We start from the raw sequence: 24,382 nt of genomic DNA, 5'->3' as shown, positions 1-24,382 counted from the left end.
GTAGCCTCCGCAGGACAAATTGTGCGAACTCAACAACCGTTGAAATGTTCTCGTCATCTAAATTAAAATCAAATTCAAAATACTTAAATTGAATATTGTTGTAACTCATATTATCCAAAGTTTTTTGAAGAACTGTTGAAGATCCTAATAGCAGTAGCTAGAAAAGAGATCCTGTATCAGTCTGTATCACAGTGACTTTGAAGAAGCCTCTGACTGAAAAAACTTCTAAAGCAGACTAATGAAGAGGATTCTCAGGATTGCCCATAATTTTACTGATTTTGTGAAGAATCAGTCTTTGTATCATTATCTCCAGTAATTCCAGAGCAGAACCAGCCATCTTTATATGTTTTTAAGTCCCTGGTTCTGATGCTGCTGGCCCAACAAATGATGGCAGAGGAAATTATACTCAACAACATACTGGCATTCAGAACCTGGATTTCCAATAATAAAAAGTCCCCACAAGTCTGTACCAGAAGGTATCCGCATTATTAAACCACCATCTTGGTAGGCAAGCGCAGTGCAAAATATAGATGAACCATAGCTTTGAGACCAACAAAAACTCAAAAATTTGAATCGAGTGATAGTTGTAACATACTTATATTGTTTTTAAATTAGAGAGGAACGAGGCAAGAGCTAGTTATAAGCTTGTGGCTTGTATATTGTTGTCATAGCAACTCCATAGCAGCTAACAAATAGCTACAGACACCTACCAATATGGCTGTCAGCTCCAAAACTCCCAGAAGTGTGACGTAACGTGAGAACTTTGCCTTAATCAAAAGAGCACCAGCAATGTAATATCTGATTAGCAAAAGAAGAATTCAGATTTTGGAGTGGCCTAGTTAAAGTAAAGACTTTAATTAAATTAAGGTGCAGTGGGATGACATAAAACAGTCTGATAGCAATTATAAAAACCTCCAATGTGGCTGGATAAAAACAATTCAGTAAACAAGAGTGGGTCACAATTCCTTTTTATTTTAAGGTAAACTTTGAGATGATTGAAAAATCTACAGTCTAGCATGAAACAAAACAAAAATTCTTTAAAAAGAATTTAGACTCAACTGGACCTTTTTAGAAGTGTTGGTGTGAGTTAGTTGTTTTTTCATAATGAATCATCTCTGATCTGCTCAGCTCATCCAACAATCAAGATGAAAGAATAAATTTAAAGGTCACAGCATTTTCAGTTGTCGGTCTAGTCAAAGTACGGTGAGTCACTTCCTGACAGGCTTCGGTTTGACTTTAATCTCTTTTTTTCCTGAGACTCCCAGATGCTTCTGGGAAGCAATCAGGCTAAAGTACGAGCTGTCCAGTCCTCAGAAAATTACTGTTTAACTTAAGCAGAAACATTTTATGGCTGACTGAGAAATTTACATAAATCTGATAAGACTGGAGTGGAATTGTGTTGAATATATAACCCAGTATTTTTTAAAGTGGGCCTCACAATCAACAACTCTTTATTTAAATACGTTACAGCATTTGATTTCCAGTTGGGATATTTTTGAATTGTTTTAAAATGTTTTAAACCAACATTTTTAATATGTAGTGTTTAAATGTTCCGACATCCAAATTGCACAGGTGGGAAGTAAGACGTTACATTTGAAAAACTTTATGAATTATTACAAAAAATAAGTATTTTTAGAAGTAGTTTTATTACATCCTTTGTCCCATCACTTAATTTGTTACATTTCATAGAAATCAGTTTTCACTTTGACATAAAAAAAAAAAAGCCAAATTTTGTTGACAGATTTGTAAAAACAGGAAAAAGAGTTAAACTGCGTAAAAGCTAAATGCCTTTTTTGGGTTACAACTACATTTACTTAATTTTTATGTAAAAAAATTCCTTTTAGGATTATTTTTACTGCGCTGTATTTTACTTTTTGAGTGAGCCTTACAAAATTATAGGATTTCAGATACAAGTTTAGGTTTTTAAATTGTAGTTAAAAAATCTTGATGAAACATTTTTAAAACCTTAAATGTTTAATGTATGACTCATGGCAAGGTTCCATTTATTGAAATCCTGGTAAAACCAGGATCCAAAAGGTATTTGCCAGTAGATTTATAACATTTGACAGAAAACTGGTTCAGTCCTGTGCAACACATTTTATGCTGGAGGTAAAAATTCATTTAAAACCAGTTTTATTTCCCCCCGAAAATCCACAACTTTCCCATCCTGAAGGAGTTTTTTTCCCCAACTTCTCAGTTTCTGTTTGTCATTTAGACAAAAAAGAAAAAACTACCAGCATGATCTACATGTTTACAAGCAAATAAATAAAACAAAACAGCAGAGACTTAATGTAATTATGCTTTTATTTGGATCAAAATGGTCCATTAAAACAATACTAAAACATCTTTATTCCGAAATTACTCATCCTGCATTGATAAGTCATTTATAGGCCCTTCTAACATTGATTAAAGTGCAAAATGCTTCATATTTCCCCCCCTAAGCTCCTGCTTTTGAACAAACATGTGCTCATAATACTTTTTTCCCTTAAACCTGAGGTGAACATTAGAGACAACACTCCTCCAAAAGGCACAGAACATGTGCCGACTTCCAGTCTTTAAATACAAAAATAAAACTTCACGACTACAGTTAGTGTTTAGCGGATGTTAAGGCGATCATCCTACACCATGAATTATAATAGCACTATTGGCTTATTCCCTCCATCTAGAGAGAATAAATAAATACAGGAGAGGTGGAAATAAATAGCCCCTCAGCTAAATAGGACGAGGTTTGTGCAAAGATGTTCCCTCTTTAGGACGAAGAGGCAGAACTGATAACGGCTACAGAGCGTCTTAATGCTACTGTTAGCTTACAGAGTGCTGGTTACACTGACACACAAAGACCCGACACACACAAACCCAAACATTTGGTCCTCGAGTTCAACATTTAAAAAACATAAATAGCAGCGGTCATAATCCCAACATCCTGAGCTCACAGAGTCCATAATCTCCTCCTCTTCCTCAGCCTGACGTCAGCTGACATTCACAGAATGAGACTCCCAACGCCGGGCGGGTCGGCGGCTCAGCGCGAGGTCACCCCCAGCTGGGTTTTGAGGTGTTCGTAGACGACGTAGCTGATGCTGACGGCCGGGATGACCTTCAGGAAGTTGGGGGCCAGGCCTCTGTAGAGCCCGGCGGGGCCCTCGTTCTGCAGGATCTGCCTGAAGACGCCCGTCATGGACACCTGCTGGTGGTTACCCTCCGTCACAGCTGCAAAAATTAAGATAAAAAAATAGTTAGGACTTTTGCCTCAGTCACATGAAGCACATGAGTAAAACACTGAAGGCCCAGGGGCCAAATCCGACCCGCCACCACTTATTATTTGGACTTGAATGAAGTTTTTCAAATCTAACAAAACTGGTTTCAAATGAAATGTTTTCATTTGTGGTGCTTTCATTTTAGAGATATTAACAGAGGTTTCCAGAAATCATCATCAATATCTTGAAAGCAAAAAGCAGCACAAAAAATAAAAATCTGAGTGGATCGACACCAAATTTGTTTTTGTAAATATTTATTAATGTCTTTAAAAACTATAGCAGCAAAGTGAAAATTCTCTGCACAAACATTTGACACCAATTTTGTTAAAATGTGAAAAAGAAAATCATGTGGGGTAAATATTTGTACCAATATTTCTTGTTTTTTTTTTTTTAGTTTGTTTATACAATTTAATGATAAATTTATACATTTAATTATTTTTAGTCAATACAATTGCTTGTTTTGTTTATTATTTGCCCTTTGAGAACTAAGGATATAAGAAGCATTATAAATAAATTCTATGATAATTTCAGTAGTTTATTAATGGTCCTAACTGGGAGCCAGAGAGGAGCTGGGTCTCACCTTGTGCCTGCATGCGGGTTCGGACCAGCGCCAGGGGGTAGCTGGCGAGCTGACCGCAGGTGCTGGACACCGTGCCGCAGGCCAGCAGAACCAGAATGCCAGGGTCCGTGCTGTTGGCGCCGTACTGCTGCAGGTAGCTGTTCTTCAGGGTCTGAAACCACAAAACCCAGAAATTAAGACTTTGCAGCTCATCAGAACCAATGTTTAAAGCTAGAAGAGTCCGTTCTCACCTCATACACGGCCAGATCGATGCCGGCGTATGGGATGATGCCCAGCATGTTCGGGACGTAGCCCTTATAAAACGCCCCGAGGCCTCCTTTCCTGAAAATCTGCTTGGCACAGTCCGAGATCCCGGAATACTGGCCGGTTGTCCTCAGAGCAAGACGGGTTTTCAGGACCTGAAAAGAAAGAGGACATGTTACTAAATGCAGACCTTTGAAGCCGACGGTTTTCCAAGTAGGAGATCTAAATAAAAGGATAATCACCTCCATGGGGTAGATGGTGCTCTGGGCAATTACTCCGGCTAAAGAACCTGCCACAAATCTCTCCAGGATGCTCAGAGTCTCCTTGTCGCTGCCAATTAGACGCTTAATCTGCAGAAACCCATTCAGAAAAACGAAGCACATCAATGGAGGACGAACGTCAGAGATCAGAGCTCAAACTTCTAAACTAGTCGCTTCTGTTACCTGCTCATAGGCCATGAACTTCAGGGCCGATTCAGGAGCGATTTTGATGACGTTCACCCCGTTCCCTCGCCACAGCGACCTGGTACCGCCCTCCTTGATCATCTGCATGAGCCCGCTCATGATGCACATGTTGTTGGTTCGAGATCCGTAAACCTGAGAAGGAAAAAACACCCAGCAGGTAAGTAAAACGAGTTAAAAAGTTTCTTTTAATGGAGGTTAAGTCACAAATCAAATTTAAAATCATTATGAATTAAGTTTAAGACTTATATTAATCAATTTAGTCATTTCAGTCCCCCCCACCCATTTATTATTTGATAGGGACAGACACACAAGAACATAGACAAACTAAATAAAACCTTAGTTACCCTCCACAATTTTGCAGATGGAACAATTTTATTTCAACAGGTAAGCATAGTGCTTGACCGCCATATTTAAAATCCAGTAAATCTCTGACGTCAGAGTTTGTGTCGCAACAAATTCTGCTCCTAGATGAGCGCCACCATTAGCACCGTCAACCGTTTTGGGGGAAGGGATTTTCGCCACGTCAGCGGATCATAACTGACATTAGTAGCGTCATACAGGTTGACAACATACGTGAGCCAAAACCGAAGATGAACGTCGTCCGGTAAATTTGCAATTAGTCATAATAAACCCCCCCAAAAAATCAAGCTAGCTACCAGCTAGTTAGCGGTAGCCTCAACCGCAGCGTCACAGAGCTTAACGAAGATGATCTGCGCGCGCAGCTCAATCCGCCCCATGACAGAAGGTCGCTGTTTTTTTTTCCCCTCGCGGCAGATTAATTAGTTGAGTCTCAATGAAATGTAATGGTGAGTCCCAGCTGTACTCGGAAATGGAAAATCCCGGTTTCTCAGTCTAAAAAAAAAAAAAAAAAAACAACAAAACTGGAATGCCCTTCCAAGTCAGATTTCCCACTGGGAGGCGGACTTAGTGTTTCAATATGGGCGCTCCTGGCATCAACAGTACTAAGATGTGGGAGAAACATGTTTATTTTACATACAAAACGCAGCTAAAAATCAATGTTGCATATGGCACCAGTGACTAACTGAAAAAAATAGAAGTGTTTGCTTACTGAAAGTAAAACTTAAAATTATCTTTGTAAGAGCAATTGGAAACAATGTTTATGAGCGTTGTCATGTTGAATGCGGTTACCTCAGGGTAAAAAGAGTTCTAGTACCAACTTGCGAATTCATTAGATTAGACCATAATTTTTTTTTAACGCATTTGAGAAATTTTAATAACTTCAGATTCATTAACTAAAGACTTCAGTACGTGGACACTGTGGGCTTTTGGGGTGAACTGGGAACTTAAGACATCTGGAACGCATAAAGCTCCAGCCAAGTGGGTCAGGTTGGTTTAACTGCAACTGATGCGTTTCTAATCAATAAATAGGTCAAAGTCAACTTTCATTCTGACGTAAACTGGACTTGTTGGCACATCATGACTTGGCACAGGGCATCCATAATCTCACTGATGACAAGAAGATTTCAGAGGAAAGGGTGTGACGCTTGTTCCTGAGCCCCGACTGGCTGGCGGTACATTGACAATCGGTCCATGAACTCTGTCTGTCCAGCTCTTACACACCAACTGTTAAAATTTAACTTGTTTAAGGCGCAACCCGATGTTAAGCAACGGAGACGTTGTCACTGCTCTAATTTTGACACCCAGATTTTTTTTTTTAGTTTGACAGTCCGGTCCTCTTACCTGCATCATGACTTTGAGGCGGTCCAGCGGGGCGGTGCAGGTTCTGGAAACGGCTCCGGCTCCTCCACCTGCCACCAGGTGCCTCCACCACATCCCAGTCTGCTTCTCCTCCATGGTGAACTCATCAGGCACCATCAGGTTCTCACCCACATCAAATATCTGCCAACAAAACAGTTCAACTTTTAGAAAAATATCACCCAAAACTGAAAATGTTATACTTGAATTTAAATAGTTTGATTTACAAAATGATAAATGTTCTAAAAATTAATTAGGATGTTTCTGGATTTCTGATCTGCTGATTCAGAACAATTTTAAACTTGAGGATTATAGCAAAGAGTTTTGATATTTTGACATTGTTTTGATTGGGGAATAAAACTGCTCCAGTTTCAGTTGGGGTGGTTTACTTTCAATCTACACTATCAAACAATTTGAGAAACCTGTTCTCCTCCTCTCCTGTGGGGGCGCTGCACCAAGAACCAGTGAATGAAAACACAAAAACCTCTGACGAGACATGAGCGCAACTTCCTTCTTCATGAAATTTAAAACAAAAATAGAGTAGCTTCAGATTTGAGCACCTGTTTGTCATTCATAAAAGCCATTTCTCCCACTAGAATCATGCGTTTGTTTTTGGTTGCATTTACCCAGAATTCCCTGAGCTGTAGTTCTCTTCCTGCTTTTGAAGAGTCTTCCGTACCTCCTGCCGTTACCTTTCAAACTGCACCAGAGTTCACTTCAACCAAACTGAGATCACATGTTTGGTTTGATTGTGCCTCCACAACTTTCTATGAAAATGAACTAGTTGAACTAAATTGGATTAAAAAGGGTTGGTGTGGATGCACACTCAAATAACCTGATTTATGCATCAGCGTATGTGAGCTTTGTTAAAGTCAAAACTTGAATCCAAGTTGGTAGGTGCTTTTCTAGTTCATACCAAAGCCAAATTATCGCAGATTTGTTGGTGCAATCTAAAAGACAAAGACATTCAAACTGCCAAACTCGGTGCAACGTTCCTTCAATCGTCTTCGCCTTGACCCCTGAGGCTTTTCTCATTAGTGACAAAGCTCTTCTGTGAAGGGAAAATATGAGTCACCAGGCAGGTTGTCTTTTCATAGTAAGGGTCAAGCCAAGTCACCGTCACGGATCACACGAGACGGGATTTAAAATGATTATTGGGGATTATTACCAAGGGCTTTGACGCAGATTTTTAATTCGAGCTCCTTGAACAAAGGAGGAGGCGCTGCTGCTTTAAAATGATCAGATTCAGGAACCGACTGCTTCCGGTTTGTAATCAATTCCGATCTCTTACCGAGAATGTGAACTGTAAGCACAGCATGTGGACAGTAATCAGAGGGAAAAAAGAACAAAGATGAGGTGAGAATTTGAATAATTTTGTAAACAAACTGACTGGATTTACTGTCCAGGTCAAACCCTGCAGCAGCTGAGGTTTCGTCAGTAATTCACAATGTTCTTGGCGCACAGTGAGGGGCGACCGACTCTATTCTCGTCTCTGTCATGAGTCCAGGCTGCAGGGCTGCACATCGGGATCCAAAATAACCTGCAGGTCTGCACTGGTTCTGACTGACTGCTGCGCTCGTTTACATAACAGCTCAGCAAGTTGGACAATCTTTCCAACATAATCCCCACCGGAATGAGCCTCATTTCTTTTCACAGGCCTAATAGAGCTTAATGGATGACGCACGACCTGTGCAGACTGATCTCTGAGAAAACAGGAAATTAACGAGGTGCAACACCCTGATTGCTTTGATTGGTGTGATAGCAGCCATACTGATAAGATAAGTCTTATCAGGGAAAATGGGTTATCTCATTATTTATGTCTGAATTTAATTTGTAAAAGTAACATTTGGCCTCCTTTCCAGATTTGGGTAGTTACATTTACCCAAGTAGCTTTTTATATTATACTTAAAGTTGTCATGGATGGAGTTGGGTTAAAGTCAGAATGAGGAACTAACCGTGGAGTGTTTCCAGTAAAGGATGATCTCAGGAATGTTGTCAGTTTTCTCCACCATCGGGTATTTACTCCAGTCTTTGCTGCCAATTGTTATCATCCCATTCTTATCCATACTGAAAAAAAAGAAAGAAGAGAAATTAGTATGATAATTAAACCAAGCATCAACAAGAGTGTAGTTTTTTTGTTTTTTTTTTAATTACCTCTTCAAGACCGTCTCTGCATGCTGCAGGGAAATATGGACGCCAAGGTCACAAAGCGACTGCATCAACTCTTTGGCGTCGATGTGGCCTAGAAAGACATAAACGGATCAGAATCTGCTTAGTCAGAGTGAAACAAAAGGCAAAAGCCACAAACATGAGAAAAGTCGGCTGCATACCGGCGTTCTTCCTGTCGAGACTCTTCACCACCAGCTTCAGGTCTTTCTCATAGTCCTGCAGGTAGTGAACGAACTCCTCAAAGTCCAGCTGCCCATCTGCATCTTTTTCTTCACTTTTTAGAGTTTTCTGCAATGAAATTAGTGATCATTTGCCTTTTTCCCCCCAAAACTAAATGCAGATATTATTTTCTCTGAAGGAAACACCATCTTGCAGAATCATTCAGTCACCTGGTAGTAAAAAAAATTAAACCGCTTATAAATAAAGAGTTGCCAGTTCGAAATGTACAGCATGTGGGACCACCAATAAGTCACGACACCGGAGATTTAAAGGAGTCCCCCCTTCACCGTTAAGGTATCACTGCACACCAACCACTAATATCTATCTTTAACATCCCAATCAGGTTGACCCGCCAACTGTTTTAATCCCGTCTGGCTTCAGACCTGCTGAGCTATAACAGGGACAGAGAAACTGGCTGTACTCCAGGCTGGATAGGACAGACAGATATTTGACCTGCAGACCAAAGTGCAGGCATATGACTGTAACGATACCCTGCAGAGACATTTCAGCCAAGCCATGCAACCCACTCAAAAGCACAAGGGCATAAATCTGACTCGGAATTGATTTTAGGAATTTAAACAATAGGAGTTTTACTCTGCAGGATGTTACGGTTTATTACGGTCTTTATATTCTTCCAATAAGGACTTGAATCAGGACCATAAAAACTGATTACAGCTGTACAAACCTCACTCTGAAATGGTTTAATTTTTATAACTAATTATCTGGGATAATGAAGCATTTTCAGTCTAATAAAGTTATCTTCAATTTTACAAGTGTTGCTGTGCACCAAAAACTGATTTTTATACTGAAGCACTATAAAATAGTCAGCTGATGGTGACTTAACAAGGCCTTAAAATGGCTTAGAAGCTAATTTTAGACATTGCATTAAAAAGAATAAGAAAATAATTTCTGAATAAATAAAGTCTGAAAAAAGAAATTGCATTGCATCAATACCACCTGTTGCAGGACACACTGGTTTCTTTTGTTTAGTTAATATATATGTATATACACACACAATATATCCATTCTGCATTGGCAATAATCATAGCGTCATAAATGTTGCCCAAATTTTGCCGTCATATCATGAGCTGTTTGCACAAACTGGTAATATTTGCGGTGAAAAATAATTGTATGAACGAGCAGAGCTGCGTTGAAGTGAATTCCAGCGCTTTCCGGCACCATTTTGGGCTGAAAAAAGGCGGAATTAGCCCGACCTCATTGATCCTGCGTGCTGACCGCATGAATTCCCTTTAAAGGAGGAATTTCCCGGAGAATTGAAACGACTCGTTCAGAAATGATGCACGATCAAAAGAGAAACAATATTAATATGCAGTTTTAATACGGAAGTACAAACTGATTTAGATTAGTTATAACTAACAAATAGGCTTAAAAGGAGTCTGAACTTAGTAAATTTTTTTGAAACCGGTCTTTTCTCCTGTGCGGCCTCCACTTCCGCCCGCCGAAAAACTGCTATCTAACAATGAAGTAGAATATTTCTAAATAAATATATATGAAGTTTGAATGATTTAAAATTGGTTTTAATATAGTTTCAGTTGATAATAAGGAGAATAGTGAATTAATCTGTCCTACCTTTCTCCACTTTTGGTAGGTAGAGAACTCCTGGGAGGGCAGGAACACGCTGAGTTTGTTGAACAGCGACTTCAGCTCCGACGGTAGTCCGTTAGATTCAAAATATTCCACTTCCACTGGGTCCGAGTTGGACACGGGAACGTAAAGGCACAGACCCAGCATAAATAACTTCGACAAATTTAAAATAAACTAGAATAAATAAATAAATAGTTATCTGCGTTGTCCTCCTACGCGGGCTGACACTGAATGCCGGTCACACGCAACCGGCTTCTAAAGAATGTCACGAGGCTCCGCCTTTTCCAGGAATAGTTTCACGTAATAGGCTCATCACACCCCGGGAATACGTCACTTACTCTAACCAATCATTGAATCCCTCCATTGATGGAAGGGGGGCAGAGTCATATGACGAAGGAATGAACTCAAGCACTCTCTTCAGTGACCAATCTGTCGACCAATCCTGTCACAGCTTTCGTGTAGCACGTGAAGAATTGACCAATCAATTATGTACATGTCGTTTAAAAGGTGATAGTCGAGGCTGCTTCCCGCGAAGTGTTTTATCAAGAAGCTCTTCTTACACATAAAATAAATATGGATAGAATTATGGACGCAGCATTCTGCCAAATAACGAAATAAATATGTAAATAAGTAAATATCTTGAAAAAGTTACTAAAGTGCCAAATATTGTGTACAAAAAATAAGAACTATCCTAATTTATTAAATTATACAAATTAATGTTAATACTAATATTAAATCATTTGTAATTTACTATTAAAATTATTATTTAATTTTCCATTTCATGTCTAATCTTATTGTTTTAACAATTAGTTTCCTTTTGTTTTCTTTCCTTACTTTATTTTTTTATTATTTATATATTACTTCTAAAATTAAACAATACAAAATAAATAAACTTATCCAATGGGTAAAAACAAACAAACAAAAAAAAAAAAAACCCTAAATTACAAGTGATTGTTTGTTTGCTCTCTACTTGCTTACTCTTCAGATTAACAACATAAAATATGATCTATCATAATTATTAATGCAGTATAAGAATTACTTTATTAGGTTTTGTGAAATTCTTTCACAAAACATAAAAATAACATATAAGACAAACAAAAACTTACAATAAAACAGTATTACAAAACCACAGTATGCTACCTGAAAGTTCACAAACAGATCTTTTTTCTATTTCTGCTTTTTAATATTTTATATGCATTAAAATAAGAACTAAACTGTGTCTTCTAATGTTCTGGTTCTACCTAAGAACCTTTACTGAAGGACCAAACAAAGAACTATACAAGCACTATAAAAATTTGTGTTTTTACTATAGACTCAGGCATTGAGTCTCCTGACCTTGGTTTGCAGTCTTCCCTGATTCCTGCTTCCGGGAATAAACAATAAATCAAAAACCTTTGTGACATCACAGCAAACCAGTACCCTCTGAGAAATGTTGGTTCTGTGAGGTGTTGTATTTGTTGCTGTTTGTGTTTTGCCCTGACATCAGCATGCGCAGCCCATGAAGGCTGTTGGACATAAACTACGTCATGAAAAACAAGTGCCAAAAGCAAAAAATTAAAAGGTGCCAAGAGGTCAGCTGAACATGTATCAGGTTGTGGTTAAATATCTTCATGATGTTTCATGATGCCCACTTTCCCCTATTTTCTTCATTTGGTTTTTCTTTAAAAAAGTGAAAGGTGACTTTCTGAGTAAAATTTCTATCTACCCACTAGTATTTCCACCTTCCCTTCAAGGCACACTTCAGTCCATTTCTGAGAACTACCTTCAGGTTTATCACCATTATTCAAACATTGCAAAACTCCACCCACATTTCTTCAAATTCTCCCCAAAAGAGCCGGGCTTTCTTGTAATCTTTTAAAGATACAATCCATTTATGGAGCAATAAAAGCTGCACATCAATCACATGATACAATCTGTTGGGTTTCCTTTGATAGAAAGTTTTTAAAATACTTTGAATAATTAATTGAGTTTACTCTGCTGTTCATTAACTTGGATCAACTGGAATTGAAATGATTGCTTTGTTTGTTTGTTTTTTTTCCAAAGTGTCTTGACACGTTTGTTGTGAATTGGCGCTAGATAAATAAAACTGAATTGAATTCATTACATTATTTTTTACTAAGAAATGTTCTCTGGTAATAAAACAACTGCCCATGGGCAAGAACTATTTAAAAGAGGGAGACACACAACCACCGACTGCGTCAGTTGCATTTTACCCAAATTTTATCATTTACCATTGCCTTCAATATATAGTTCTCATGTAATGTGACACTTCAGGGAACTTTGTAGATGGCAGCCATCTTGGTGTTCGTAGCTGTCATGACAGTTGTTATGGAGTTGCTATGACAACAATGGGAAAAAAACAAGCCACAAGCTTAGAACTAGCTCTCGCCTCGTTCCTATCTAACTTAACAGTACAACTATTGCTTAATTACAATTTTTGAGTACTCTACCCACCTCTGTGTAATACTAAGATAAATATCAGTGATATTTACTGTAATACGTACTGCTGAACTAGCAAAATTAGCCTAGCTAAAGTGGCTTTTGTCTGCTAGCTAAGACGGACATGTAACCTACATGAATGTTACAACATGTACTTACTCTGCCAGCTACCAGAATCTTGTTATTCACGTAAAGAGTCTGCATGTTCTATACAAATGCATTTAAACACAGATTGCCTCTATGGCTTTCAGGCCGTGAAGCTCTTCCATTTTGTACTCACTCTTCTTGTTCACTAGACTGTGAACTTTACTGTAGTATGAGATCGAAGGCAGCTGGTCCACGTCATCTGACACATTTTTCTTCTCCACCTCAGCAGCCATTTTGTTCATGTATCGTTCTCTCACACACTGGTGAAGAGTTTCCACATGCTTTCTTTTTCTTGGGCTTGCCTACAAAGATGGCGCGGATCTTCCAATTCAGACTTGTGCTAACTATCTATTGGCTGGGGGACTGGCAAAAACAGGGGCTTGCCTAGAACATCATCTACCCAGGAATCACCATTGATTTGAACTGATTCTGATGCTTCTCACCAAAAGGTTGAATTTTCCGGAGAGTTCAGCTGAATGCACAAACAGTATGTTCTGTGACTGCTGTTTTGTTTGTGCAGAAGCTTTACCTTTCATGGTCATGTTAGATGAAGTTGGCTTTGATCCCAAAGACTTTGGGCTTCTCTGGCAAAAAGCATAACAAGTTGAACAACAACTTCAATGGTAGACAGACATTTTAGCCCTCTGATGCATAAATTATGTAATTATGTAAGCCTGAGTCAAAAAGATTAGGGCAGAGTATAAGTGAATCAGTTAATCAAGTTTTTAGCATATTTTAGCAACAAGGGAGTTCAAAGTGCTTCACATCATAAAAATACAAAAATACAAAGTCATAGAAAACACACTCAAGATTTGAAACATTACTTTTTGCCAAATGCTGATGTTACAAATAAAAATGATGGTAATGTTTTATTGATTATGGTCCAAAAGCAACTCTAAACTGGTGGGTTTTTAGTCTGGATTTGAAGTAACTCAATGTTTTGGCTGTTTGCAGTTTTCCGGTAGTTTGTTCCAGATTTGTGATGTGTAGAAGCTGAATGCTGCTTCTCCATGTTTGGTTCTGGTTCTATGGATGCAGAGCAGAACCAGAACACCTGAGATGTCTGGAAGGCTGATACAACAACATCAGCTCTTTCACGTGTCGTGGTGCAAAGCCATTCAGTGATTTAGAAACAACAGTATCTTAAAGTCTATTCTCTGAGTTACAGGGAGCCAGTGTAGCGACTGTAGAACTTGGTGATGTGCTATGTCTTCCTGGTTTTAGTCAGAACACCAGCAGCAGCAGTATTCTGAATCTGATTGATTTTTATTTTTTTTTTGTAGACCTGTGAAGACTCTCAGTAATCAATGTGACTAAAGATAAACACATGGATGAGTTTCTCTAAATCTTACTGGTTCATTAGTCCTTTAATCTTGGAAATGTTCTTCAGGTGACAGAAGGCTGACTTTATAACTGTCTTTATGTGGCTATGAATGTTCAGGTCAGAGTCAACAACTCAGCCAGATTTCAGGCCTGATCGCTAGTATCCAGCTATAATAACTGAAGACGTGCGTTGACTCCAGGTGAATCTGATTGCAGATTCTAGAGTTTGTCAAAACAGCAGTTAAAATGCAGCATGAAGACAAACATTTCCTCTTGCTTTTTTGCGTCAAACCTCACAAGGTAAAATGGGGATTGCAGCCCATCTGCTTGTGACAAACAGGAATCAGGCGCCCTTTAACCTGCAGGATCAGACAAACAAGTTGTATCTACTGGGGCCAAATCGGTGAAAGGTGAGGCGGCGAAGCGGGATTGTTCAGAGGATGATCTCTGAACAATCGTGTGTGACACTTTGGGGAAAAAACAGTTTTATGCCAGCGTAATGGACCTTTTGTGACTGCTGTTTGAATAAATGCTGATCAGGAAATGTTCATTGGGTTATATCTCAATACTTGGTCATCAGGAAATCCAGAATTCAGCTTTTCTGTCTGTTTTCACATTTTGTGAGGCTGAATAAAACCTTCGTCTGATAATATATGCAAAATATCTTCCAGCAACCTCAGATGCAGCCAAAACAACTTCTTATTCCTGCAGGTGGCGGCTCATCTGACCTTGCCAGCTGTTATGTTTAAAACATAGTTTAGACTGAATGTTGGTCAAAACAAATCAAAAGGATTATTCTATAGACTATCTTATTTGGATTTAATGTAGAAATCTTTGAAATGGTTGTTGTAATTCTAAATATTGATTGAATCTGAATTTGTCTTATACAATTAAATTATTGCAGTTCTGTAAAACAGTATTTAATTCCTTATATGTTTCTTCTGTTTACCTCAGTGATCCTGAGTAAAACAAAAAGCAGTAAAATGATGATTTAATGTAAAAAGAGGAGGGAACTCCCATCACTATCCCCTGCAGAACCCTGCTGTTTTGCACACTGTAAAACATTTGAAAGTGATTTAACTTGAAAATGAAAGTCCACCTGCTGCCTTGAAGAAGCAATTTAAGTCAGCAAAAAATTGCATTGGTTTTAACTCAGAAATTGAAGTTTATGAAGTTGATCTTCAAGCTTTGCAAGCTGTCGGTTAAATTAAAATGAACTTTTCGCTAATATCACAAAAGTCATATCAATGTAACGCACTTCCATCTCAGAATACAAAAACATGTCGCTAAGCACTCTGAGAAATAGTTTCTACTGTTGTCTTTTTCTTCTTTCAGTTTTTTTAAGTGCTAACCTAAAAACTCTAGTTTATTCAACTCTTGGAGGTTTGACAAAATAAATAAGTTAACATGCCGTACTACTGTAAGTTTATCTTTCACAAACTCACACGTTTAGGTTCAAAATGTAAAAGTGGCTAAATTTATTTGACTTAAATAGTAGAAGATTGTAGTCAAAACTAAAAGTGGCTCAACTGTTTTACAGTGCAGCTGCGATACCACACTGAGGATGCTGGGAGAAATGGTAGTTTGAGCTGCTACTGCAGGGCCAGTTTCATCCTTTCAGGGTTATTTGACCAGATGAGGTCATCAGAGACGTGTAATGCACCAAACTTCATGCCACCCTCCCTCTCTCCAGTTGGCAATACTGAGGCTTGTGAACTCAGACTGTGACCTTTAAGTCGATTATCATCTTTGTTTTGCAACAACTCGGCTGTTAACATTTTTCACATGGCTGATTGTTGCAGAAACATTTAGAAACCCAGTCAGCATGAGAGATTGTTCCCATTTTAGATAAATTTTTGAATATTTTAAGGTAAAAATGATCTTCCATCACAGATACATAAAATCTGATTGCATTGCTGGGTTTCATGTCATTATTTTCAATTATTTGAGCTTGTGTGACAACGTTTTCAGTAAACTAACGTGAAGATTATGCATCTATACGGTCACACTTATTTTAAGTTCTGACTATATGTCTGATTGATGTTTTTCCACCCTTTAACTGTTGAACATCCCAAAGAAAGACTGTCTGATTTTGTTATTTAGGCACACAAAAAAGTCAATAAAATTATTTGATTGGATTCAAATCGAGGATTCGGAGCTCCAGTCCGGTTTTCTTTAGCTCAACGCCGCCCTCTGCTGATCGGTTCCTACATCGTCTTTAAAGTTAGGAAACCTCCAAACAAAAACAACAAAAAACAGATGTGAGGAGAAGACAAAACTACAGTTTTACATAATAGACATATCTATTTCTTTGTATTCTATCCATTTGTTTTGATCAGGAGTTTTTTCTTTAACCTCAAGCTGGTTTTCACATGCATTTTCAGACTCCTGATCATATTAGAGGGTTTTATTTAGGGTTTTTTTTTTAACAATCACTCTGTCAAGAAAAAGGAAAATTCAGTGGATTAACGACTGTTCTGTTGAAACAGAGGCATCTGAACAACAAACCAGATATAAATGAGGTATTGCTGTCTGTAAAATACCAAAAAATAAAAAATAAAAAATACTGATTGAAAGGTAGAAAATGTGAATTAAGCTCCAACAAGGTGATTCCCAAAGAGCAATTAGCTGAAAACTTGTCAGTATTTTGTAACTGCTTTGGGCAGTTTTGAAGTTTTTGTTGTTTGATCTGCTAAAGCAGTTTGACTTTGTTTACGTTTGTCAAGCTAGATGCTTGTGTTCGGGAGGTTTCGTGCTCCTTTGGTGTCTTGTCTTTCGAGTTATTTGAGTTTACTTTGGCTTGACTTGTTTGGAAACTTTGTAATTTCATTTACATTTAATATTCTTTAGTTTGTTAGTTCTCGTTTTTTTAATTCTCTCCTGTATTATTTGGGTTGATTATTATTGTGTCTTGGTTTTGCGAAACCTCCTTTTTTTGTAATAAATAACCTTTATAGGCTGCACAGTGGCACAGTTGGTAGAGCTGTTGCCTTGCAGCAAGAAGGTCCTGGGTTCGATTCTCGGCCCGGGATCTTTCTGCATGGAGTTTGCATGTTCTCCCTGTGCATGGTGGGTTCTCTCCGGGTTCTCCGGCTTCCTCCCACAGTCCAAAAACATGACTGTCAGGTTAATTGGTTTCTCTAAATTCTCCCTAGGTGTGAGTGTGTGTGTGCATGGTTGTTTGTCTTGTATGTCTTTGTGTTGCCCTGCGACAGACTGGCGACCTGTCCAGGGTGTACCCCGCCTCTCGCCCGGAACGCAGCTGGAGATAGGCACCAGCAACCCTCCGACCCCGTTTAGGGAAGAAGGGTGTAAAGAAAATGGATGGATGGATGGATAACCTTTATATATAATCCCTTTTTCTCTGGACATTTTTATGTTACCGCCCCTGAACCACTACACCTTTGGGGTGTAACAATGACAAAGTACTAGTTCTATTGGCTGATAAATTAACTTATGGAAATATTTAACCTCTTGCAGGTTAAATAATCTGCCAATTATTCCATATTAAGGAATTATTGACTTAAAACAATCCTCTATATTTTGCTAAAAAGTTACTTGTATGATAGTTTTACATATTTCAAGTTTACTAAAATATTTGAACTACAAAACAGACAAAGAAATTAGACCAGAGGATATTTACTTATACTGATCTTGCAACCCTGAACAGCAGCATCTAGTTTATATACTTTGAATAGATCAACATTAGATACATTTTCTTCTTGCTATTTCTTTTGGTTTGTTATTTTGTTTGTATTTCCTTTCAATTCCTGTAAAGCACTTTGTATTGCCTTGTTGCTGAAAATATGCTAAATAAATGAAATTACCTTTATCTTTACTAAAAAAATTGGTAGAATTTTGTGTTTTTGCAGTGTATCCTGACATCTACTTTCTCAGGAATGTCTGACTTTTGTTTCTCATGATTTACAATAAATTGCTTAAACTTTTGCCTTTAGTTTAATTACTTCAGTCTTAGTATCACATTAGCTTAGTTGTCCAGGGGGTTGCAACCCTGAGGGCTGAGGGCCGTTACCATGGCGATCTGGGCCTTCATATCTCAGGATCCATATGCACCACATTTAGTGATTGTTGTTGTGATATTTCTGCCACCCTGACAGGGGGACTGTTGGGAATAAATAATTCGGTTTTCCTCCGTCTCTTTTAGCTTTTGCATCCTCGTATAAACACAGAGGCACACACATACGAATGCAGCTTGTTTTGAAAGACGTGACATTTACAAAACAAAACAAAACAAATATAGTCATCTGTTACAACTATGGTTACATTAAGATCTAAAATATCCAAACAAACTGTCTCCATGGAAACAGTACTGTATGCACCATAACAAGTTTCTAGATCTGTTAAAATAAAATAGATTTAACATTAAAGTGAAACTTTCTGGTGCACAGAAGAAAAAAGTCTGTAATTAGCCTAATTAGATGGCGGAATGTGTTTTTTTTTTTTTTGTTTGTTTGTTTTTAAATACATAGAGAGTTAAATGTTTATGGAGCTGTAATCCTTTGAACAATGTTACCATGGAAACCATAAGAGCATCTGTCAAATGTAAATATTGTGACAAAGATAATTTGAAGAGCTGGCTCAAAGAAAATGTAAGTAAAGGCTTATTTCTTTATCACATATATTTGTAATAATTCATACTGATGTTTAATAATTCACTTTACAAAATGTAGAATCATGTCATCACTAAAACTTCAACGTGTGAAGCAGAAATCATCCCTCTGTTTCATGATTCTCACTTATTTCTGTTAAAAGTGCTAGAAGTTTACAAAGCATCTGTTTAAATGCATAGTTAGCTTATGAAAACTTTCTAAATGAAAAACAGAAATGAAAACTTCTCAGAGAAATTAGGGATTTAATCCTGGCTGACATAAAGCAGGAAGTTAAGACTGTTTTAAAATCTTAATGTGTGAAATCAGGTTGTCTCTAATCAATATCTGGTTTTAACTTTATCTGAAACTGCTGCCACTGCTGCACAAATATCCTAAATTAAATTTTACATGTTATGAATGTTTGTGTTACACAGGACTGAAATGGAGAAACGTTGCCAGGAAGAGAAAGCATCACTGGAAGAGGTTAGTTATTAAACCTTGTGGGAACTAAGTGCTACTTTTTTGTTTTTAATAGTTTTTCTGCATTTACTTTGAATGTTCTCTCTGTGCATGAATGGGATTTCTCTGGGTACTCTGGCTTCATGCCACACCTCAAAAACATGACATTTATTTTAATTAGGGATTTCTGAATTGGAATGAGTGTCGGCGTGTGTGTGTGCGCGGCGCGTGTGTGAGTGTGTGAGTGTGAGTGTGTGTGTGTGTGTGTGTGTGTGTGCGTGCATGGTTGTTGGTCCTGTATGTCTCTTTGTTGCCTGGTGACCTGACCTAACAAAACTCAAATCTTTTTGTTATCTTACAAAAGAGATCTGAAACCTTTAGAGTCCAAAGAAACATTTTTGTCTTCAGTCCAGATAAAAAACAACAACAACATTTTTTTAGAGCCATAAATGTTTCCTGACTTGTCATTTTGGAAAAACATCTAACTAAGTAACTAATTAAGTAAAATTATAGGATAGTTTTCTACTCAATGACAAGAAAAACAGATTAAAAAATTAATAAATGGAACTTTTCTTGTCCTTCTGTTGTGGAAATTCAATGCAATTGTTCTGTTGTATATTACTGGTGACTATGAGTCGACTGTGGCTCTGTGGGTAGATTAGTTGTTTTGTGATCAGAAGGTTGTAGGTTCAATTCCAGATTGCTCCTTGCACATGTAGATGTACCTCTGGGCAAGGCACTTACTCCCTACTGATGTATAAATGTGTGAGAGATTGTGTGTGTGAATGGGTGGATGTGACTCCAGTGTAAAGCGCTTTGAGTTGTCAAAATGATTGGAAAAGCACTAAATATGTTCAGTCATTTACCATTTTATTAAAATGTACTTTTGTCATTATGCCTAGATTAAAAGACCATCAGTTAGTTTTTCTGCATATTTAACTAAATTATTAGGAGCCATTATAAAATGTCCAAAGAGCCACTCGTGGGGCCACAGGTTCCAGACCTCTAGTCCACCTGAGAGAAAGGCAAATTTATACTTTTGTATTTGATTAAACTAAACGGAGAGATGTATTAGGATTCTTTTAATCTCTACAAAGCAATAAAGCTGTTGACTATCAAAGTGTTTGTGTATTATATTTACTGTTGGTTATAATTACTGTACTTCCCTTCATAGAAACAAACCTTCACAAACCCAGGAGAACATGATGATGAAGCCTCAGTTGGTCCCAGTGATGGACAGCAGGTTCAGCCCACCAAGAGGCTGCAGAAACAACACCGTTGTGACACGTGTCTGAAACATTTCAGATGGAAGACGAATCTGAAAATTCATCAACGCATTCACACTGGAGAGAAGTGCTATCTCTGTGACCAGTGTGGAAAGACTTTCAATCAGAAGAGTTCTTTAAACAGCCATCAGCGAATCCACACTGGTGAAAAGCCTTATAGATGTGATCAGTGTGAGAAGACATTCAAATATTCCTCAGGACTGATGTATCATAAGCAAATCCATACTGGTGAAAAGCACTATTTCTGTGACCAGTGTGGAAAGTCTTTCATTACCAAGGGTTCTTTTAACAGCCATATGCGAATCCACACTGGTGAGAAGCCTTATAGATGTGATCAGTGTGAGAGGAGATTCAAACAATCCTCACATCTGAAGCGTCATCAGCAAATCCATACTGGTGAAAAGCACTATTTCTGTGACCAGTGTGGAAAGACTTTCAATCAGAAGAGTTCTTTAAACAGACATCAGCGAATCCACACTGGTGAGAAGCCTTATAGATGTGATCAGTGTGAGAAGACTTTCAATCACAAGGGTAATTTAAACAAACATCAGCGAATCCACACTTGTGAGAAGCCTTATAGATGTGATCAGTGTGAGAAGACTTTCAATCACAAGGGTAATTTAAACAAACATCAGCGAATCCACACTGGTGAGAAGCCTTATAGATGTGATCAGTGTGAGAGGAGATTCAAACAATCCTCACATCTGAAGCGTCATCAGCAAATCCATACTGGTGAAAAGCACTATTTCTGTGACCAGTGTGGAAAGACTTTCAATCAGAAGAGTTCTTTAAACAGACATCAGCGAATCCACACTTGTGAGAAGCCTTATAGATGTGATCAGTGTGAGAAGACTTTCAATCACAAGGGTAATTTAAACAAACATCAGCGAATCCACACTGGTGAGAAGCCTTATAGATGTGATCAGTGTGAGAAGACATTCAAACAATCCTCAAATCTGAAGCGTCATCAGCAAATTCACACAGGAGAAAAAGCCTGATCCACATAAGACAGTAGCAACATCTGGAATGTGAAAGAACTTCTTTCTCTCCTCCTTTCTTCCATCACTACGGTGGCAGTCGGTGATGTCAGTAACATTTATATCAATAATAATAACAAGCATGCAAACAAATTGTCATGTCGTCGTTTTGTTGTAGCAAAAACAAAGATGCTGTCAGGATCTGGGGTTGTTTGAGTTTGGTTTTGGAATTTTGTCATTTTTGGTGTTCCTTAGATTTTCTATTTTTGACTTGTTTTCCACTTCTTTTCTTCCTTAGAGTAATTAAGGAAAGTTTATTTATAAAGTGGCTGTCACAGACATAAAATCACAAATCACAATAGAAATCCGCCTTAAAACAATAGAAAACATAAAACCAACATAAGAAACACGGTAAAATCAAGAGATAAAATCCTGGGAAAATAAAATGTTTTAGTTCTGACTCTGGAGGTTTTTGAAAACCTCCAGAGTCAGAAAAACGGAGCTGAAAGGGTAAACTGTTCCACCGCTACTGACTGAAAGGCCCCTGTTAGTTTTTAACCATGTTGGTGGAGCAACCAAAACATTCAGAGTTTGAGAATGAAGACCATGAACAGCAGAATATTTAGTTAAAAATTGACAAAGGTAATCAGGAGCCTGGTCTTGTAATGCTCTGTATGTCAGCAGAAGTACTTTAAAACAAATCTTAAAATCACCTGTAAGCCAGTGGAATAAAAATGAAACAGGAGAGATACGACAGAATTTATTGGAGTTGGTGAGAAGTCTGGATGCTGCTTTCTGTATTGATTGCAAAGGTGAATTGAGGATTTCCAGGCAGTAAAAAAGGGCATTACAGTATTCCAGAGGAGATGACATGAAAGCATGAATGATTTTCTCCAGGTCAACTGGAGACCATTTGTCTGATTTTAGAAATGTTTCTGAAATGAAAGAAATAAGAACGGGAAGCAGCCTTAATGTGAGTCGAAGCCATTTGATTCATCATAATCCTCCAAACCTTCTCATCCAAACAGGAACCTGAACTGGGAATACATATCATATTAATACATGACTGTGCTGCATAAACTCCTGTACCTAAGTGGCCCATAAAGGATCAATTTGAACTGGAAGAAATGAAGGAAACAAGATGTGGAAATGATTTCATGACGGCTTGTGTTCACAGAAGGAATGTGTGTATTTTATCAGCTGCCATCTGATTTATGGGTTCTTTAAATCAGTTTATATATAAATAGCAGCAGGTCAGCCGTCAGGCCGCCTGTCTCACACCAATGTTTAAAATATATATTTTAATGGAATGGCTTGGTTAGGTTTTATGTTTCTAAATCAGATTATTTTACATATTTTCAGAAGGGAAATATAATATAAATAGAAAACTTGATATTTTAGTGAAACCCCCCCAAACAAACCGGTATCTATATTATTGTTCAAACCTGTTTATAGTGAAGCCATTTTATAACCGATGCTGTGGCGCCCTCTGGTGTCTGAGGAGAGTTACTACATAATGAAACAGTTCTGCATGTCGACCTGAACTTCAAGCATCAACTTCCAGCAAAAATGTTTGATAAAATCAAACAAAACTCACAATATTATGATCCATGATTGAACGTGATTGTTTTTTGAAGAAAAATAAACAATATTGTAGGTTTTACAAATGTTGCTGAAGCAAAGTCCTAAAATGTATTTGGACTTTGCAGAGTTTTGCTGCCAGTGTATTAAATCTGAATAAATAAAGAAAAACAACTACTTTGACATACTTTAACTTCAACAGCAAAGGTTGCAAAAATATTAGGCTGCCCTCACTAACTATTCCATTAACGGATGTTCACAGGTTCTCGTTAGTTTAAATTATTTTGGTGTTTATTATTTTGGTCTTTTTTTTAATGTTTTTTTAAAAAACGTCTAAGAAGTTCACCCAATGGTTACTTCAAACAGGGAAAAGTTGGTCAACATGGTCAAAAGTTTAGAAGCAAGGGTGTAAATCCCATTTCATTATTGGGGGGGATCATAAACAGAAAAATTTCTGAGCGCAACTTTGGGGTGAGGTGAGGGGTCAGCACATTTAAAGTTTAATGTAACATAAAACATGGTTCAAAAAATATTTTTGTATTCAAGCCTTAGGATCAAAATGTAAGTAGCAATGCATAACAAATGTGTTTTTCTCAATGTGTTGAGATCCACTGAACTCAAATTAAGATTCAAATGTTATTTGGATCCTAGTTTGGTTCAGGGTCACCGATCTAAATAAAAACAAGTTTTAATGAGTGACTCCACTTAATAAAAATCCTCATAAATGTTGATTTACTGCAGTGGCTCTTAATACAAGTTATGTGTTATATAAATTATAACTTCAGTTGCTTTAAATGTGTTTTGTGGGGCGGGTGGGGTCGGAGGGTGTTCCGTGTCCTGGATGGCTGAGAACCCAAACATGTAGAAACTGAATATCTGGGAGTATCATAACTTAAACTTATGGCTCAGCACCAGAGTTTTTTAGAAAATATTTAGATTTTAATTTGTGGTTTTAAAGGCTCTACGTTGGAGATGATAAGAAATAAAGGCAAACTTTATTTATGTTCTTACCATGACTGTGGCTCTTTGGTAGAGTAGTCGTTTTGCGACCAGAAGGTTGTAGGTTCGTTTCCAGCTTCCTCCTGCCACATGTCGATGTGCCTCTGGGCAAGGCACTTAACCCCAAAATGCCTACTGATCTGCGTATCGGTGTATAAATGTGTGTTTGTGAGTGCAACTGGGTGAATGTGACTCTAGTGTAAAGCGCTTTGAGTGGTCAAAATGACTGGAAAAGCGCTATATAAGTTCAGTCTATTTACTCTTACATGAGCACAATTTTTGACTACTATTCCCAATCCATGTAGAATTTC

The 24,382-nt window shown here is 37.8% G+C and overlaps 2 protein-coding genes across 4 annotated transcripts; one reads left to right on the top strand and one right to left on the bottom strand.

The window, feature by feature from the left end:
• Window positions 1-2,286: 2,286 nt before the first annotated feature.
• On the bottom strand, window positions 2,287-10,522 carry slc25a25a (solute carrier family 25 member 25a). Its single transcript, XM_044110747.1, has 10 exons — window positions 10,236-10,522; window positions 8,588-8,714; window positions 8,412-8,499; window positions 8,213-8,324; window positions 6,243-6,401; window positions 4,521-4,673; window positions 4,320-4,427; window positions 4,065-4,232; window positions 3,835-3,985; window positions 2,287-3,207 (listed from the first exon to the last, which is right to left on the bottom strand). The coding sequence occupies exons 1-10, from the start codon at window positions 10,395-10,397 to the stop codon at window positions 3,020-3,022; spliced, it is 1,416 nt and encodes a 471-aa protein (XP_043966682.1). The 5' UTR covers window positions 10,398-10,522; the 3' UTR covers window positions 2,287-3,019.
• An 8,192-nt stretch (window positions 10,523-18,714) lies between these two features.
• LOC122828079 (zinc finger protein 525-like) lies at window positions 18,715-21,692 on the top strand. Of its 3 annotated transcripts, none has more exons than XM_044111325.1 (4): window positions 18,715-18,769; window positions 19,204-19,252; window positions 20,403-20,567; window positions 20,652-21,692. In XM_044111325.1, coding segments are annotated over exons 1-4 (1,077 nt in total). In that variant the 5' UTR covers window positions 18,715-18,767; the 3' UTR covers window positions 21,513-21,692. The 3 variants fall into 3 exon arrangements, with proteins under 3 accessions (XP_043967260.1, XP_043967261.1, XP_043967259.1); XM_044111326.1 differs by having other exon boundaries at window positions 20,403-20,826; window positions 21,170-21,249; XM_044111324.1 differs by having other exon boundaries at window positions 20,403-21,692.
• Window positions 21,693-24,382: the final 2,690 nt, after the last annotated feature.

This window comes from Gambusia affinis, linkage group LG03, assembly GCF_019740435.1.
Source record: "Gambusia affinis linkage group LG03, SWU_Gaff_1.0, whole genome shotgun sequence".
NCBI lineage: Eukaryota > Metazoa > Chordata > Actinopteri > Cyprinodontiformes > Poeciliidae > Gambusia > Gambusia affinis.
Note: the sequence above shows the minus strand (reverse complement) of the source record. Positions and strands in the feature narration are given on the sequence as shown.

What these genes read in the sequence shown, in the direction of transcription:
- slc25a25a (XM_044110747.1), bottom strand. Translation starts at nt 10,397, where the DNA reads ATGCTGGGTCTGTGCCTTTACGTTCCCGTGTCCAACTCGGACCCAGTG. An exon ending in GCAGAGACGGTCTTGAAGAG is followed by an intron (nt 8,325 to 8,411) that starts GTAATTAAAAAA and finishes CTTTTTTTTCAG; the next exon opens with TATGGATAAGAATGGGATGA. An exon ending in TCGATCTGGCCGTGTATGAG is followed by an intron (nt 3,986 to 4,064) that starts GTGAGAACGGAC and finishes TTGTGGTTTCAG; the next exon opens with ACCCTGAAGAACAGCTACCT.
- LOC122828079 (XM_044111324.1), top strand. An exon ending in AGAAAGCATCACTGGAAGAG is followed by an intron (nt 19,253 to 20,402) that starts GTTAGTTATTAA and finishes TTCCCTTCATAG; the next exon opens with AAACAAACCTTCACAAACCC.